Here is a 16,799-nt window from a genome sequence, read left to right on the forward strand (position 1 = left end):
CCTATGGCCTGTATATCTGTGTACTCTCGTTCCACCAGGTCTTAATTTCCTATATAATCTATATTTTCTGTGGTTTAGACCTTATATTTGGTTTCGGTTAATTGTTTGAGATCTTTTCTGCTCTCCCTTATACACATGGTCACATGTGTGACATTCTCAAGGTCGTGTAGGGATTTTGATTGGCCTCTGACATGATCTGTGGCTGGGGCTGCAGATCACACCAGACTCAGCACTACAACACCCGCCTCTCTCTCACAGCTGACCCAAACACACCACTGGGTCCCAACAGCTGAGCTGAGAACCATCTAATTTATTTTGAGCTGTTAAACCACTTGGGGAACCAGACAGGGTATGAATATAAAAGCTTATCATTCATTTTCATATAAACAAGTAGTCCTCTGAATTCTTACCACAATCCCATGAGGCAGCTATTGTCATCTTTGTAGAGAGGTAATGGAGGCTCCTAAATGTGATTCACCAAATTCTAACTGTTGATGAAGGAGAGAATTGGGAACAGGACCCAGACTTGATCCTTAACCAATCTAGTGGTGTTCTTTAACATTCATACGTCCAAATCATTTGTTTGTTCTTTCATTTTATTTAACTGGCAAACTTGTTAGGTGTCTACTAGGTGCCATATACTGTGCTAGTTGATGTTTATATGAGTAAGACATGGTTTCTGCCTTTGAGTAAGGCAGAGTCTAGAAGGAAAATGGACAATGACAATATAGTGGGGTAATATGATAGAAGAGAGAAACATAATGAGTGGTCATCAGAGAAGTCCTTAACTTCCCTGTGGTAAATAAGGTGTAGGGGATAAGGGGAGAGAGAGAGAGAGAGTATTAATATGTGTGTTGGTGTGAAGCGGGTGGTTGTCAGGGAAAGTTTGGAACAGATGATGCCTGAAGTGACTGTCAAAAGATGACCATTATTACGCCTGGTGAAGAGGCAAGGAGGAATTTCCTGTGGATGGGGCTGCAGGTGCAAAGGCACAGAGGTATGAGAAAGTATAATTCAGTTCCTTATGATTGATGCATACGTTATTTCCCTAACTACTTAAAATTTTTGAAAACATTCCTTGAATTTAACTACTATCAAAAACAATAGCTAACCATACTAGAAAAACAATGAATATTCTTACCTTAATATTGATTATAACATCAGGTTTCAAGTTTAAATTTTTAATTAATTCTATTTGCTCCAAAGTAGTCATGGCATCCTGTGAAAGTGATGGTATTTCTGTGATAATATAACCTGTAGAGTAAAATATCATTTTTAAAGTTTTATAATATTATCAATATATGAGAGCATGGATTTATTATTATTACTTTATAAAATATTATCTACTTATTGATGAATACTAATGCAGGTCTTAAAGTCATCTGTCAAAAATTTTTAATTACTAGTTAAGGTTATTGTCACCTGAAGTATAACTATGAATAATGTTTTTCTGATAATAAATAAAATCATTGGGCTAGGAGGAGATATTTTTAAAAATTCCAAATCAATTTATTTTAGGTACATGAGGTGCCTAGGAAAGGGAATTCTATGCTAATAATGCTTTTAACTCATGTTAGGAAAGCTCATATGATGAATGGTAAGGTTCATATTACCATTAATTAATATTAATTAATATAATTAATAAGGTAACCCCATATTACAGGGGTTGCATGGTACATATTTTTTCTTAATATTTTATAATACAACAGAATACATAATAATAACATAATAATGTTTATGTAAGTTATAGAGAGTAATAAAACATCCATGTAGCCCCCATACAGTTTAAGAAACAGAACATTATCAATATGATTTTGGCTTAGCACATTTATTGGCTTGCATCTCTACCTAGAAACCTAAATCTTCTCCTTGAAATTCACCCTGTCTACCATCATCACATTAATTCCCTTAATACATTTATTTAATTATATCACTCTTGCTTGAGAAACTTTTCTCTTGTTAATGGAAGAAAGTCTTAACTCCTTCGGTGGGGTTTAAATGCCTTCAACCAATTTTTCTGCTATTTTAATAGAACATTTTTTTCTTGGAAGAACAATTGATAGACAAATTATGGTTATTCAGCTTTAGACATTTGGCAGATTTTACAAAAAGTGAATAGAGTGAGCCTGTCATTTCGAGGTAAACAACTGACAGTATACATTGCCAATTATAAGATTTAAATGAAGATTCAAACTTTGGAAAACTTGTATCTACTTCCATAAGCTTAACAGCTTCCCAATTCTTAAAACTTCTCTTGATGAGACTAATGATGATATTAACAAATATGATTTTCTGATATTGTATAATGAAATGTGTCAACATTTGGAAGATGCGCATAACTCTGGGAACCAATATTTTTCAAATAACCGATGCTGGTGCCACAAAATCATGCATGGGTAAAAGATCCATTCCAACTGTAATATAGACCAATGAATTTTGATGTAACAGAGTTTGAAAAGTTCACTGATGTGGTTTCAGATTCCACAATGCAACTAACCTTTAAGAAACTTCTCCATGTCAAGTTTTGGTGTAGGATCTAGAATATTCACAATTATTCTAAAGGATATTAAAATACTCCTCCCTTTTCCAACTACATATCTGTGTGCAGCTGAATTTTCTTCATGTACTTCAACAAAAGCAATATATTGCAACAGATTGAGCAGAAGTAGATGTGAGAATTCAGCTAGGTCTTCTCTTAAGCCAGACATTAAAGAGATTTGTGAAAATATAAAACAATACCACTCTTCTCACTAAATTTTTTGTTTTGAAGAGTATATTTATTTTTCATAAAATACACTATTTACGTTAGCATGTAACGGTTTTACTATTATTTTTAAACAAATCTTTTAAACATTTCTCAGTTTTAATTTCTAATATGATACATACTGATAGATACAATTCATCTAAGCAAAAGCTCTTTTGGGGCCTCAACAATTCTTATAAATGTAAAGGAGTCTTGAGGCCAAAAAGTTTGAGAGCTGCTATTCTTCTAGAACTGCCTAGAAGAGTATAATAAAATAAAGGTACTAAGCACAGATGAATGAATGTGTCTAAAAAGCCAACCTCAAAATCCTCACTTATGAACATGCTGATTACAATTTTTTATTTTTATTTTTATTTATTATTATTATTTTTTATAATTTTATTTTTTTTTCCCCCAAAGCCCCAGTAGATAGTTGTATGTCATAGCTGCACATCCTTCTAGTTGCTGTATGTGGGACGCGGCCTCAGCATGGCCAGAGAAGCGGTGTGTCGGTGCGCGCCTGGGATCCGGACCCGGGCCGCCAGCAGTGGAGCGCGTGCACTTAACCGCTAAGCCACGGGGCCAGCCCAACAATCTTTTATTTTTAAAAAGCAGACCAACGACTATCACGGTAATCCAAAATCTCACTAAATGCTTAGGCGTGTGCCAATTTCTCCTCAGCTTTTTCAAACACTTTACTTTCTGCTAACTATGTGTTGGACACCATCCAGAGAAGCAATCCTAAGCAGTTTAACTTCAAAAGGCAGAAAGGGAGACCTGTTATCTTGGTTTTGGATATACGAGCTATAATCACAATTGTCTCCTGTATTGCTATAATCCTTACTTTCCAACTTGGCTTATTTGCTCTTGCTGTTGTCTTTGAAACCCTTTGAAATAATGGCGGTATCCTAAGGCATCCACTCTATTTGAGGCTCTTTAAATGAGGCCGACACACCCTGCAAAAATAGAGTCAACGCATTTATTGGCACCGTCTCAGGGACCGGGCCAGACTTTTCTCTGCTTGCCTCCTCCTGCTGCTCTTGCTTTTTGCTCTCCTGGCTCTGAACTTCCCTAGTTTGGCTTGGCTCCTTTTTAATCTAGCCCCCACTTGATAAACAACCGTATCTGAACTTGTTGTCAAGAGTTTGACCAGTGCCTCCTCTGGAATGTGATGGCTGGCATTAACCCCCTGGTCTGATGCATTGCAGAGTACTGTGGTAAAGGGGACTGCCTGGCCTAGCCCTAGATTGAATTCAACCCTTGCTCACTCCTCCTGATGGGACATTTCCAGAGACCAGTCAGTCTCCAGAGTTTGTGTCCTCCCCTTCTAAGCAATAAGGGATTACACGATAGTTCTCTCCCATTTCCCCTGTGGGCAACACTGCCCACTGTCTATGTATCACAAGTAGATGACAGACAGACACTCAGCACTCTGTGTGCTGTGCTCTCTAGCACCCTGTGTATTACTACAACCACTGCCACTGCCTGGAGAGCTTACCAGGCATTCTAGGTGCAACTGTTTGTAGGCATGCTAAACCTCAAGGATACGTGTATATCTGAATGAGGTTCATACTTGGTCTCTATCTTGGTGGAGGCAGCAGAAGAGTGGGTTGTTTCCATGGGGTCTGGCTCTGTCCTGATAGGCCATTATTTGGTCCTGAATATTCTGAGCAGTGGATTTTGGGGCTCTCCCCATTGAGAGGTGGCCAGTATCATCATATCCAGAACCTAAGAATGTATCTACGGAAGACATGTGGGAGACACAGTTATGTCACTTAAGTGTGTCTCACCAGTGAAGATTTAAAGTGGAATAACTTAGTTCTCTAGACTTAATTCTGGGAAGATTTCAGGGGGATACTTCTTTGTAGACAGACCACAGCTGCTGAGCCCACTGTGGACCTCTCTAATCTCAGAGACATATATGATGATGGAAGCATGGATGAGGACTCCCCCTCATGTCCCACATCTCCTTGACACCATTCCCAAGTCCCTGCCCTCCATGCTGAAGATGGAGGAATGGTGGATCCCATGCCACTCCTTGCTTCAAGGCTCTGCATGTACCATCATAGGCAGAGTAGGCACTCCGCAGGCTAGTGCCCAGCCTGCATCATCCCCACCAAGGGAAAACTGAAAGACTGTCCACGTGACTACCCAGGGGAAACCCACTAGCCCATACTATCACTTTGCCTCCACTTTCTGGCACAGTGAGAAGAAGAAGGTATTCCCTATTTCCGCAGAATTGAAGATGGCATGCTACTGCTTTCAGATTGAAGTGATGAGAGATTCAGAGACATTGGGTAGCTTGGTGTCCATCCTGCCCTGATATCTATCTGACCTCAGGCCAGCCTAACATGAGTGGACACATTAGTGACCAATGACTTACAAGATCATCCTTTACTTACTGGGGAAAATGAGTTTTTCTGGACTCTAGAAGCAGGCAGCAGAGAGGGGCTTCTCAGGATGCCCAGGCATTGACTCTACCTTTTTCTCTTGAGTGAGGATATAGTCCATGGAAACTGATTTTGACTCAAGGCAAACACAGCACGAAGGGTTGTGAATGAAAGGATTATAATTATAGATTGTGTAAGTTCCCTTCTAAATAGCAATAGAAGCTCCTAGTATAAAAGGGCTCTGGTACAGAAAAAAATTATGATTGAATTTGGCTGTACTCTACCATGCAGTGTCCCCAGCAGCACACATTTGTCTTTAGGGATTCTGGAGTCATCAATTACCCAGCCTCACCTAGCTCCTGATCCAAGTTAATATCCCTGTTTTGAAAACCCTTCACTTCCAATTTTGCTTCTACCATCTCCTAGGCTGCTGGGTAAGACCAAACATCAGAAAGAATCCTTGCTGAGCAGAGACTTTCAAACTGTTCCAAAGAAATTCCTTTGAGGATGCTATAAGACAGGTGAGGGGAGTCTGGGCAGAAGGAACTCTAGGTCCTGCCTCCATGCAGCCTTGAAATGAGTCCAGATGTGAGCTATGCAAGTGCATGCTGATTGTGTGGCCCTCAGACTCAAGAAATTATTTATTCCACTTTTCCTTTGCCAGCTCCCAGGACAAGTACCAGTGTACAGGAAGTCTAGGGGAAAGAGGAATACATTAAATGATACCAGAGGATGCAATCAGCAAAACCAGAAGGTAGGAAACTCTAAAAGATAAATAACGAGTTTCTTCAACAGAGAAAACACAAGATGATAGAAAGAGGTAGGGGAAATTATACATTACAAGGGACTTGAGACATATTCAATCAATTGCAATACACCTGGTTGGATCCTACTTCCAAAAAAAAAAAACTAGAAAAAATATGAGGCAAATAGTGAAATCTGACCACAGACTGGTTGGTAGATGATTTATTATTAATTTTTTAGGTATGATAATAGTAATGTGATAATAGATTTTAAAAGAGTCCTTATCTTTTTGAGATACATACTAATACATTTGCAGATGAATTGATATAATATGAATGAGCTTTAAAATAAAGTAGATTGGGGGAGGGGTGTGGGTAGAGGTATACACGAAACAAGATTAGACAAGAGTTGTCATTGTTGAAGCTGGGTGATGGACGCATGGGGGATTTTATATCAATCTCCTTACTTTTGTTTGAAATTTTCTATAATAAGTAGTTAAAAAGGTTATGAACACTGAGAATGGAATAGCTGAATAGGTTTTTTTTTTTTTCATTTTTTTCCTTCTCTTTTTGTCAATACTTATAATTTAGGCCATCTTATTGTAGCTATGTAAATCACTCCAAACTTTTCAAGAGGTAAGGTGAGATAAAGTATAAACAAAAAGATATTCGCCTACCTACCTTTATACATGCTTCAGTTTCAATTACTATGCTTTTTGAGGTCATTTATTGACCTACATGGGAATTCTGTGATTGTCCTTTTTACTTTTTCACTCATTTAAGCTCTTACATTCTGAGTGTTTTTCCCAAGTTCATCCTCTTTATCACAGATCAATAGATAGATGGATAGATAGATAGGTAGACTGTGTGTGTGTGTGTGTGTGTATGTAATATACAGAGATGATATAGAGATACATATCTATACATAAATTAATAGATATAGTTCATTCTATATATCATCTATATAGAGAGAGATCTTTCTACCTATAGATATAGACAATACAGATATAGTTTGCAGTGACAAGTCTGCTTTGGTTTCTTCCGTTATTGATTTGCTTCAGCAATCACGGTTTTTACTTTACTGCACTTTATTTTAATCCCTGTATTCTTAATAGTCACAATGTCCTCTCTTAACTTACTGAGAATATAAAGCAGCTTTCTAAATTTTTCTTTTTTCATTCAATAAATCTATTTCAGGTGGATGATTTTCTCCCAAGTGCATCTTTCTTCTTCCTCCCTTCATTTGCCAATTTCAGAGAGTTTGCTCTTTTCTTTTTAGTTATTCTGAGTTTAAGGAGTCTTTGTCTTGAGAAATTAGGTCCAAAGTCCCTGCTCAGCATCTGTTTGACTTCTCGGGTCCAGAGTCAGAGGGTAGACTGGATGAACAGGCTGAAGCCTGCCAATATTTGGAGCCAGAAGATAGGCTGGTGTCATTCCAGTTCCCCTTCCTGCCTTATAAGCGTGGATTAATGCAGAGAAACCCAACCCTTGACAGAACTTAGTAATAAAACTCAGGGTGATTGGGAAAGCAGTCAGCAGAGGCTGTCAGCACCACGAGAAGGACCACAGCAGATTGTTGATGGTTTAGCTGGATAACATGATGCTAAAAGAAGATTGGATCATAAAAACTTAAAAAAAATTTTTAATGTAGAATCTGAAGAATAAAAACAAGTCAAGAAGTAAATAAAACCATCTGTGCTGCTCAACTGAATACAAACTCTGAGATTCCTGTGCCAGGGCAAAGGAAAGAGCGACTCCAGAAATTATTTGTGCCTCAGATAAAGCATGAGTTTTAAGGCTGCTTTGATAGCCACCGACGTATAAAAATAAACATACCAAAGTGAGAGACTTCTAGGGAGTTGAGCTTCTCCAACATCAGCTTTGTGACAAGTTCATCTGGAATGCTCTGACCACTGACCAGCATGGATTGCAACTAAGAAGCAGAGATATTGTACATTATTGTATAAAATATCTGTGATACAGAGATTTAAAAAAAAAATCATAATAACTTTGAAACTTAGACTTATTTACCATAACTCCCAGTTGGGTTTCATTGGCCATCTGTTCTTCCAAAATTGGTAAAGCTAAAATATGAATTCAAAATATTAGCACAAAATGGTATTAGAATTGCCAGATTAAGAAACACATTCATGTATTTTGTAACTGGTAACAAAGATTAACATTTGTATGTCAATTTAGAGTTTGCAAAGCACATTTATACACATTGTGTCATTTAAGCTTAACCAAAGTATGAGGCAGCAGAATTCTTGTACTCTACAGAGAACTTGTCTCTGTCACTCACTAGCCAAAAGATCAGGGGAAACCTAACTTCCTAAACACCTCTGTGCCTTGCATGCTTATGCATCGTGTAGGATGCAAGAGAATGTGAGGACGAAATGAGGTTGTGTATATGATAGTGATTTGGAAATTGGAGAGTATCGTACAAAAGTATACACTAGTATTACAGTCATGCGCTGCATAATGACGTTTCAGTCAATGACAGACTGCATGTACGATGGTGGCCCCATAAGATTAGTACCATATACCCTGGGTGTGTAGTAGGCTATGCCGTCTAGGTTTGTGTAAGTACATTCTATGATGTTCACACAATGACAAAATCGCCTAAAGACACATTTCTCAGAATATAACCCCGTCGTTAAGTAATGCATGACCGTATTAGTCCAGATACTTTCCTAATCATATAGTTATATCCAGAGCCCATTAATTTTTTCACACTGATCATATAAAAGGAAAGGACGCATCAAGAAATGTTAAAATAGATAAACACTGATTAGAAAAAGGGGTCCTGAGGCTGAAATTCCAATGATGTGTTTCCTTTCTAAGACGAAATATTCTACCCCTTGATGGAAGACATCCTGGGATAGAAATGACAGGGGCATGACCTAGGGGAGGCTCCATGAGCTGAATTATGCCCCCAGATGCTAATAATCTATGGAATGTTTGGTATTCTTTAAGATTTCCTACAAGTGGATTTTGTTTTTTGATCAAAGAAAGAGGAAAACTTTAAAGTTTTCTTGTATGTGTGTATATTACATGTTACTGAATTGTCCTCTCCCCACATTGTACCAGATCATAATTTCACTAACAGCATGTGGAATGCTCATTTCATAACATCCTTGCCAACAACGATTGTAGAAACTTTAAAGATTCATTGCCAATTTGATAGGATCAATGTTATTTTAGTTAGCATTTCTTTGAATAACAATGAGGTTAAGCTCTTTTTTCTTATATTTGTCCATTTTTATTTTTACTTTTATGAATTGCCGATTGATTCTTTTGTTTATTTTTCTTTTAGGGCATAAATAGTTTTATCGATTAAAAGAATATTTATATACAAAGATATTAATCCTTGTTTCACATATTGCAAAGAATGCAAAGCAATTTATAAATAACAAAAAATAAAATTTATCATTCAAGATAATTAAGTCCTGGAAAATGCTCCTAAGAGCAGCTCTGAGAGATCCTTTTCTTCTCATCTTTCATAGGGAGACATCCAAAACACACATATCTCTGATAGTTTTAAATTATGGAATTAGAGAATTGGAGAAGCAGAATGGAGTCAAAGGCATTTCATAAACCCTCTTAAATTCTATGAACAAACCTAGGACTAACAGAAGGGCAAACATATTTTATGTCATCATAAAGATAATATTCACTGGGTTGATAGTGATGTGTGATAAAGCAAATATAACAAAATGTTAATCATAGAATCTGGATGGTGGGTAGATGGGTATACAGGTGTTCACTTTATAATTCTTTACATTTTTATGAATAATTTGAAAGTTTTTATAATAAAATATTAGGGAAAAAAGGTAAAATTTACCTTCTACACGAATACATTTCCATGCCTGTGTTATCTGACTGGCTAATGTTGTCTTCCCAACCCCCTTAAAAAGAAAGATGTTATTTAAAACCCAATAGAACAGCTATTTGCCAGCAAAACAGATATTCTTATTTTCAAAGATTCTATTAATGATTACTATTATATCAATGTTTATCAAGTAAATTTTTTTCCCACAAAATAAATGAAAAGAGACCCTAGATATTTATAGCTTCATTTTTCTCTACTAATTGTCACATTTGTCACATTTTATGAAGTGATTTAAATACAATTTTTTTAATTAAAAAAATTGCCCTGAAATCAGGAAACTGTACTATAATGGTATTCCAAGTATTGTACTCTTTTGATTGTCAGATTTTGTAATTTTGAATACAAATCATTGTGATTACATTGAGATTCATCATTTTATTTCCTTCCTAAAGTTTATAATCATGAATGTTTGGACAGAGTTCCCTTTAGCAAGTTTTCAGAGCAAAAAAATTCCTTCTTAACAGACATCTTTGAAAAGCATCATATGTTAAAGATGAAAGATCACTTTAATGAAGTAACATTTGCATCTGATTGCTTTCACTGTTGACTTTCAAAACTATTATGTTTTTAGAAACATAATAAAAGTTATCAGAACCATTTCTTGGTACCTGTCCCAGTGTTCATATAAAATTGAGTCAAGGACAGGATCTAGCCCCTAGTCTCTGCTGTTCCGGAGAGGATCTTTAATTAACCTGCTCAGGCCCTCTAATGGTAACTGCCAACTAGTTCAATGGCTGAAAATAGCTCTTATCTAGAGGTCCTTACTAGAACTACCTAGGAAGTCAAGCTTATGACAGCCATTTTTGGTTTCTTCCTGTTTTGTGGAAATACAATACATAGGTCCACTAACGCACATGGGTAAAGGTGAGGCACACTGCCTCTCAGTAGTTTCAGATACTAATGGGAGAACCTCCCAGTTCATCCCTATAGTGTCCCACCTTCACATATCCAGAGAGCCTCAAAACAAATTTCACAGAAAGTTTTACATGAAAATTGAATCTGAAAGAACCTTGGATCACATACTACTAACAATTGTCGTGTTGCCGTGGTTTAATGAGTTAATTTTTTCATAATGTAAAAACAAAGATAAATACAACCTACGTTCCTTTTCAATTATAGTGTATAAGAAGAGGGAAAGTTATGAATTTACAACCAATATTATATCAGATTTTAAGTCATACAATGAAAGTCTAACAAACACTCAAAAAAAATAGCACACTATGTAGTTTTCATTCTTGTAGGGTAACATAAGATTAAGATTTAAAAAATAAAAAAAATTATATTAAATAATAAGTTAAAAGAGATAACTTACTGGTTTCCCAAATACAACAAAGCAAACAGGTTTAGACAAGAGAAAGTTTTTTTCAGCTTCATCTTCATTAAATATATCTACAAAAGGATGCTCTTCTGTTTTCTCTTGAGAAGTCATAATACAAAATACTACAACAAGAAAGGGTAAGATTGTTAAAGTGCCTAATTTAGTTGGAACAGGCAGGCAGGTTGGGGAGAACTAGAATATCCTGGGAATTTACTTAGCTCAGAAGCCATTCCACATCACTAAGCATATGGATTTTGTTAATAATCACAAATAAGTTAAACTCATTTATTAAAATAATGGTAGCCTCTTAGTTGGAGACAAAAAGCAAAATCCAGCTATATGCTATATAAAAGTCAGCTAAAACAAAGTGTTCCCGAAAGACTAAATTAAGGAAAAAATACATTTATGTACATACACATATATGTTACGATATGTATATTCCATTAAAGATCAAATTAAATGTTATACATACACACACATATATATTTGTGTACGTATATGTGTGTAGGGACTACTAATGTCTCTAAAAGAAATCCTAATGGAAATTAGAAAATATGTAGAACTGAAAAATAAGAAATTAATATATAGCAAAACTTATAAGATATAGCTGAAGTACTATTTAGAAGCCTTAAATACTTACATTAGAACCAAAGAAAGTCTGAAAAGTAATGAGCTAAGCTCGCAACTTAAGAAGTTAGAAAAACAGGAAAAATATATTTTAAAAATTAATAAAATAGAAAACAAACATTATATAAAGACAGTCAACAAAACTAAATAGTAGTATTTTAAAAAGACTTATAAATAGAAAACTTTTGTCAAGATGGATTAAGAAAAGACAATAGAAGGCACAATTAAACAATATTAGACATTAGTTTTTTAGAAGTATGTTCTCTTCTCAAAACTAAGATTTTTATATGTTTTTGTTTATTTCTAACTTTCACTATAACCAGAGAATGTTCTCCATATTATATTAATTTTTTGAAATTTGTTGAGGCTTGTCTTACAGCCTAGCACATGGTAATTTTCAAAAAATTTCCTTGTATCCTTGAAAAGTACATGCAATTTACATTTGTTTGATGTAGTGTTCTTTAAATGTTGTTCACATCAAGTTTGTGAATTGTATTGGTTAAATCTTCCATAATACTTACTGATTTATTGTCTACTTGATTAAAGAATATTAGACATAGAAAGAAGAAAAGACCACAGGGATAATAATACTGCAGATATTATATAGATAATAAAAAGATATCATAAACAGAGTTATCCGAAATAAATTTGAAAGCTTAAGCAAAATTGATAAATTCCTAGAAAAATCAGCTTCTCAAGAAAAAAAGAAAACCTGAGTGGTCCTATAACCATGAAGGAAACTGAGTCAGTAACTAAAAATATTCCCACAAAGAAACCAGATGGTTTTATTGCAGAGCTCCAAGTCTTACAATCTTACAGACACTCTTTCAGAGAAAAGATAAAGTGGGGACTTCTTATATCAGTTTACGGGTCTCACATAACTTTGATATCTAAGCAAGAGAATAATGCAAAAAAGCAAAATTATGTGCCACTTTCACTCATGAACAAGATTCTAAAAATCAAATATTCAAATAATCAAAAGATTAGCAAATTGAATCCAGCAATATATAAAAAAGATAACATCATGACCAAGTTGGGTTTTCCTCTGGAATTCAAGGCTGGTTTAATATAAAAAATTAATTTATCATATCAAAATAAATTAAAAGAGAAAAATATTAATAGATGTAGGAAAAGTATAGAGACAATTCAACATTCTTTAATGATTAATAAAAGATAAAACTCTTAACAACTGGAAATAGAAGGAAACATCTTTAACTTGATAAAGAGTATGAACAAGGGGCCGGCCTGGTGGCGTAGCAGTTATGTTTATGTGTTCCACTTTGGCAGCCCAGTATTCACTGGTTCAGATCCTGGGGGCGGACCTACTCACCTCTCATCAAGCCATGCTGAGGTGGCATCCTATATAGAAGAGCTACAACTTTACAACTATGATACACAACTATGTACTGGGGCTTTGGGGAGAAAAAAGAAAAAGAGGAAGATCAGCAATAGATGTTAGCTCAGGGCCAATCTTCCTCAAAAAAAAAAAAAAAGAGTATGAACAAAAGACAAACATTATATTTAATGATTAAATATTAAAAATCTTCTTTTTAAGACAAAAGGAAGAAAACTGTAATTATTTCCAGTTGATATGATTGTCTACATAGAAACCCCAAATATATTACAGATAAACTCTTAAGAATTAATGAGATAGTCCAATTTACTGGCTTCAAAATCATTATATAAAATTTAGCTGCATTTCTATACACCAAAAATAGCTATAAAATGTAACCAAAGATAAATATGACATATCTTAGCAGCAAAAATATAAAGTAACCAGGATTAAATATAACAAAAGATATACAAGCCATTTATAGAAAAATTACACCAACTTATGAAAAGACTTCAATGAGCAGACTTCAAAAATAGAACAAAACTATGTCCCAGTGGTCTGGAACATTGTTCATGAAAAATAGATTGAGGGGGCTATATGCTTCTAGGTAAATGAGATATGGTCATATTTCTCTGTGGAAATTAGGAATATTCAAATAGGCTTAATATACCAATATTATTTTAAGATGTCATTATGAAACAAGACATAGTAAAAAATATTACTAGCACATTAAAAAGATTTGAGATGAAAACTTCATGAACCAAAGGGCTGAAAATTCAAGTAATTTTTTTTGTGGGTGTGAAGATCAGCCCCGAGCTAACATCTGTCGCCAATCCTCCTCTTTTTGCTGAGGAAGACTGGCCCTGGGCTAACATCTGTGCCCATCGTCCTTCCTTTATATGGGACGCCGCCACAGCATGGCTTGACGAGCAGTGGGTCGGTGTGCGCCTGGGATCTGAACCCCCGGCTGTCGCAGCGAAGTGCGCACACTTAACTGCTATGCCACCGGGCTGGCCCCTCAAGTATTTTTTTAATACCAGAAAAATAAGAAATGCTACTATAAAATGTAGTTATAAAGGGGCAAATGCATCTAAACCTTTTAGAGAGAGAGTGCATTTATTAAAGAGTCTCTATTAAGTACACTAAAACCAGGACTCTAAGGCCTGGAATAGGGAGATCTAGGTAGATGGCTAAGTACCTTGAACCCCAAGAATACCCTGAATGCTCTGCATTAACAGAAGTAACCCTCTCCTCATTTCTGGAAGAGAGCAGCCTCTTCTTGCCTCACCTGAAGCAGATGCCTCAGAAGACAATGCTTGCCCTACACAAGATCTGTCTTCACCTTCCTTCATAGCTTCTGGAGCAATAACTGGGGTCAAGTGTCAGCCCAGCTCAACTGGCGAGGCGCTGGTACAGGAAGAAATGTATTATGCACCTAAAGAGCTGCAGGGCCTGGCTATCATGTACCAACAGGAACTAGGAGAACATGCCTGGGAAAAGATCTTGAGGATGCCAGGCCGGGGAATGTAGACAGGTAAGAGTTTATTGACATGTAGGCTCTCTCCCATGACTCATGGTTTAACATCCCGGCTAGGACACCTGAAGTGGGTCCTAATTCACTGCTGGTAAGGCTCCTTGAAACTCAGAAAAAGACAACGGACTGTATAGTAAATGAGGTGGAAATGCCGGAACTGCCTTGGCAGAGTACAGAGGAAGGTGTCAAAGGCTCACAAAGGTGACATGTTAAATGGATTTATTATATGAGGCCAGAGAACTCATCAGCCAACTCTGGTCTTTGGGATGGCCAGAGGACACTCCTTTAAGGCATTACAGAATGAACTAGTAAGGGAGCACTGGCATCATTAAGAAGCTCAGTGGTGACTGTCTTTTTTAGGGCAGGTTTGAAGGTAGGGAGAGACTACCATAATACTGGGTTCCCATGTGTCTGTGGGAGTGACTGGGTCTGGTAGAACACAGAGGCCAGGTGGCAGCAGAAGCAAGTAGGTATAATTACCATAACTGGCAGCAAGCCCAGAATGGCAACAAGTAAGACCAACAGAGATCTGTGGCTGCTGATAAACCATGGGATTCCTAGGGATGAGACAGTTGAGCAGTCAAGGAAACTGTTGATTAACTTACGTTTCTAAAAACAATAAAGGACTAGTGAACCAAAGGCTGATGTCAGCAGTCACAGTGGAAAATCATGATTCCTTGCCCAGTTCTTAGCTCCAGAGCCCGTTTACTGAAGGAGAAGCAAGGAGCCCTTGAGGATGGACCCTATAACACTGTAACAAGTTTTTATGATAGGGATTCCCCAATCCTTGTCCAAGAAAACCTACAACCATTAACTGGAGAAAAATACACTATGGAAGTGGGAATATCCTCTTCTTTCAAGGGTGATAGGGTACAGGGTCTGAGCTGACTTCAACACCAACAGATCCAAAATGCCATCACAGGGGCTGGCCCTGTGGCGTAGTGGTTAAGTGTGCGTGCTCCACTGCTGGTGGCCCGGGTTCGGATCCTGGGCACGCACTGACGCACCGCTTGTCAGGCCACGCTGTGGTGGCGTTCCACATAAAGTGGAGGAAGATGGGCATGGATGTTAGCTCAGGGCCAGTCTTCCTCAGCAAAATGAGGAGGATAGGCATGGATGTTAGCTCAGGGCTGATCTTCCTCACACACACACAAAAAGAAACAAAATGCCATCATGGCCCCCTGTTAGAGTGAGGGCAAATGAAGAACCAGTAATAAAAGGAGTCTTGGCTCAAGTCTGTACAGTGCATCCAAAGGGTCAGTGGGATCACCTCATGGTTATTTTCCTGGTCCCTGAGTGCATAACAGGGATTGTGGGTGGCAAAACCTTCACAGTAGCTCCCTTCCTGTGGAGTAAGGGCCACTGCGGTAGAAAAGGTGAAATAAACTCATGAAACTAATATCTGCTCCTCTGCCCCTGGGCAAGATAAACAATAGTAGATCGTTCTGAACGAAAGGGAAGAGTGTTATCCAAAACTATTTAAAAGATGCATAGTCTTGCTTAATTCTCCAGTCTAGGTGTTTGCAAAAACCAGATAGATCATGACAGATGATAGTGGACACTGTAAACGTAACCAAGTGGTACCCCAATTACAACTGCTGTAGAGATGACATCTTTACTAGACCAACACAGCTTCTTGTACTTGGTGTGCAGCTGCTCATCTGCAAATGCATGTTTTTCAATCCCCACCAGGAAAGAGGCTCAGAAGCAGTTTGTATCTTCTTAGAAAAGTCAGCAATGGACATTCGGTCTTACCCCGGGACTCTCCTGTTCTTTGTAACAAATGTAGTACAACAAAGAGGTCTTGTTGATCTGCAGCACCGACAACATCAGCCCTGGCGAACAGGAAGTGGTAACTGTTCTGGATGCCCTCACATGACACATGAGCCGTAGAAAGTGGGAGATAAACCTACAAAGATTCAAGCGCCTCTTACTTGGTGAAGTTTTAAAGGGTCGGTGGTCTGGGACATTCTGAGACGTTCTCTCCAAGGTAAAGACAAGTTATTGTACCTTATACCTTCTACCTCTATAAAAGAGGTGCAGTATTTTGTAAGTCTCTTTAGTTTTGGGAGACAGCATGTAGCACACTTGGGAATACTGTTCTAATCCATTTAATGGGTTTTGAATGAGGCCCAGAGCAAAGACAGCTCTGTAGCAGTTTCAGGCTATGGCATCAGAGGCCTTGCTTCTTGGGCCACATACCTGGCCAGATCCCACAA

At 37.2% G+C, this 16,799-nt stretch overlaps 1 protein-coding gene across 1 annotated transcript in view; it reads right to left on the reverse strand.

Annotated features, from left to right (window-relative positions):
• Positions 1–11,204, reverse strand: part of AK9 (adenylate kinase 9) — a 117,698-nt gene extending 106,494 nt beyond the window's left edge. The window contains exons 1-5 of the mRNA XM_087443988.1: positions 11,081–11,204; positions 9,721–9,784; positions 7,908–7,960; positions 7,713–7,809; positions 1,142–1,254 (exon numbers count right to left, since the gene is read on the reverse strand). Of these exons, the coding sequence (XP_087300114.1) occupies positions 1,142–1,254; positions 7,713–7,809; positions 7,908–7,960; positions 9,721–9,784; positions 11,081–11,197 (444 nt within the window). The 5' untranslated portion in view covers positions 11,198–11,204. The remainder of the gene's footprint in view (positions 1–1,141; positions 1,255–7,712; positions 7,810–7,907; positions 7,961–9,720; positions 9,785–11,080) is intronic.
• Positions 11,205–16,799: the final 5,595 nt, after the last annotated feature.

The sequence above is a fragment of the Ceratotherium simum genome, chromosome 19, assembly GCF_057802395.1.
Source record: "Ceratotherium simum simum isolate JZ-2026a chromosome 19, ASM5780239v1, whole genome shotgun sequence".
NCBI lineage: Eukaryota > Metazoa > Chordata > Mammalia > Perissodactyla > Rhinocerotidae > Ceratotherium > Ceratotherium simum.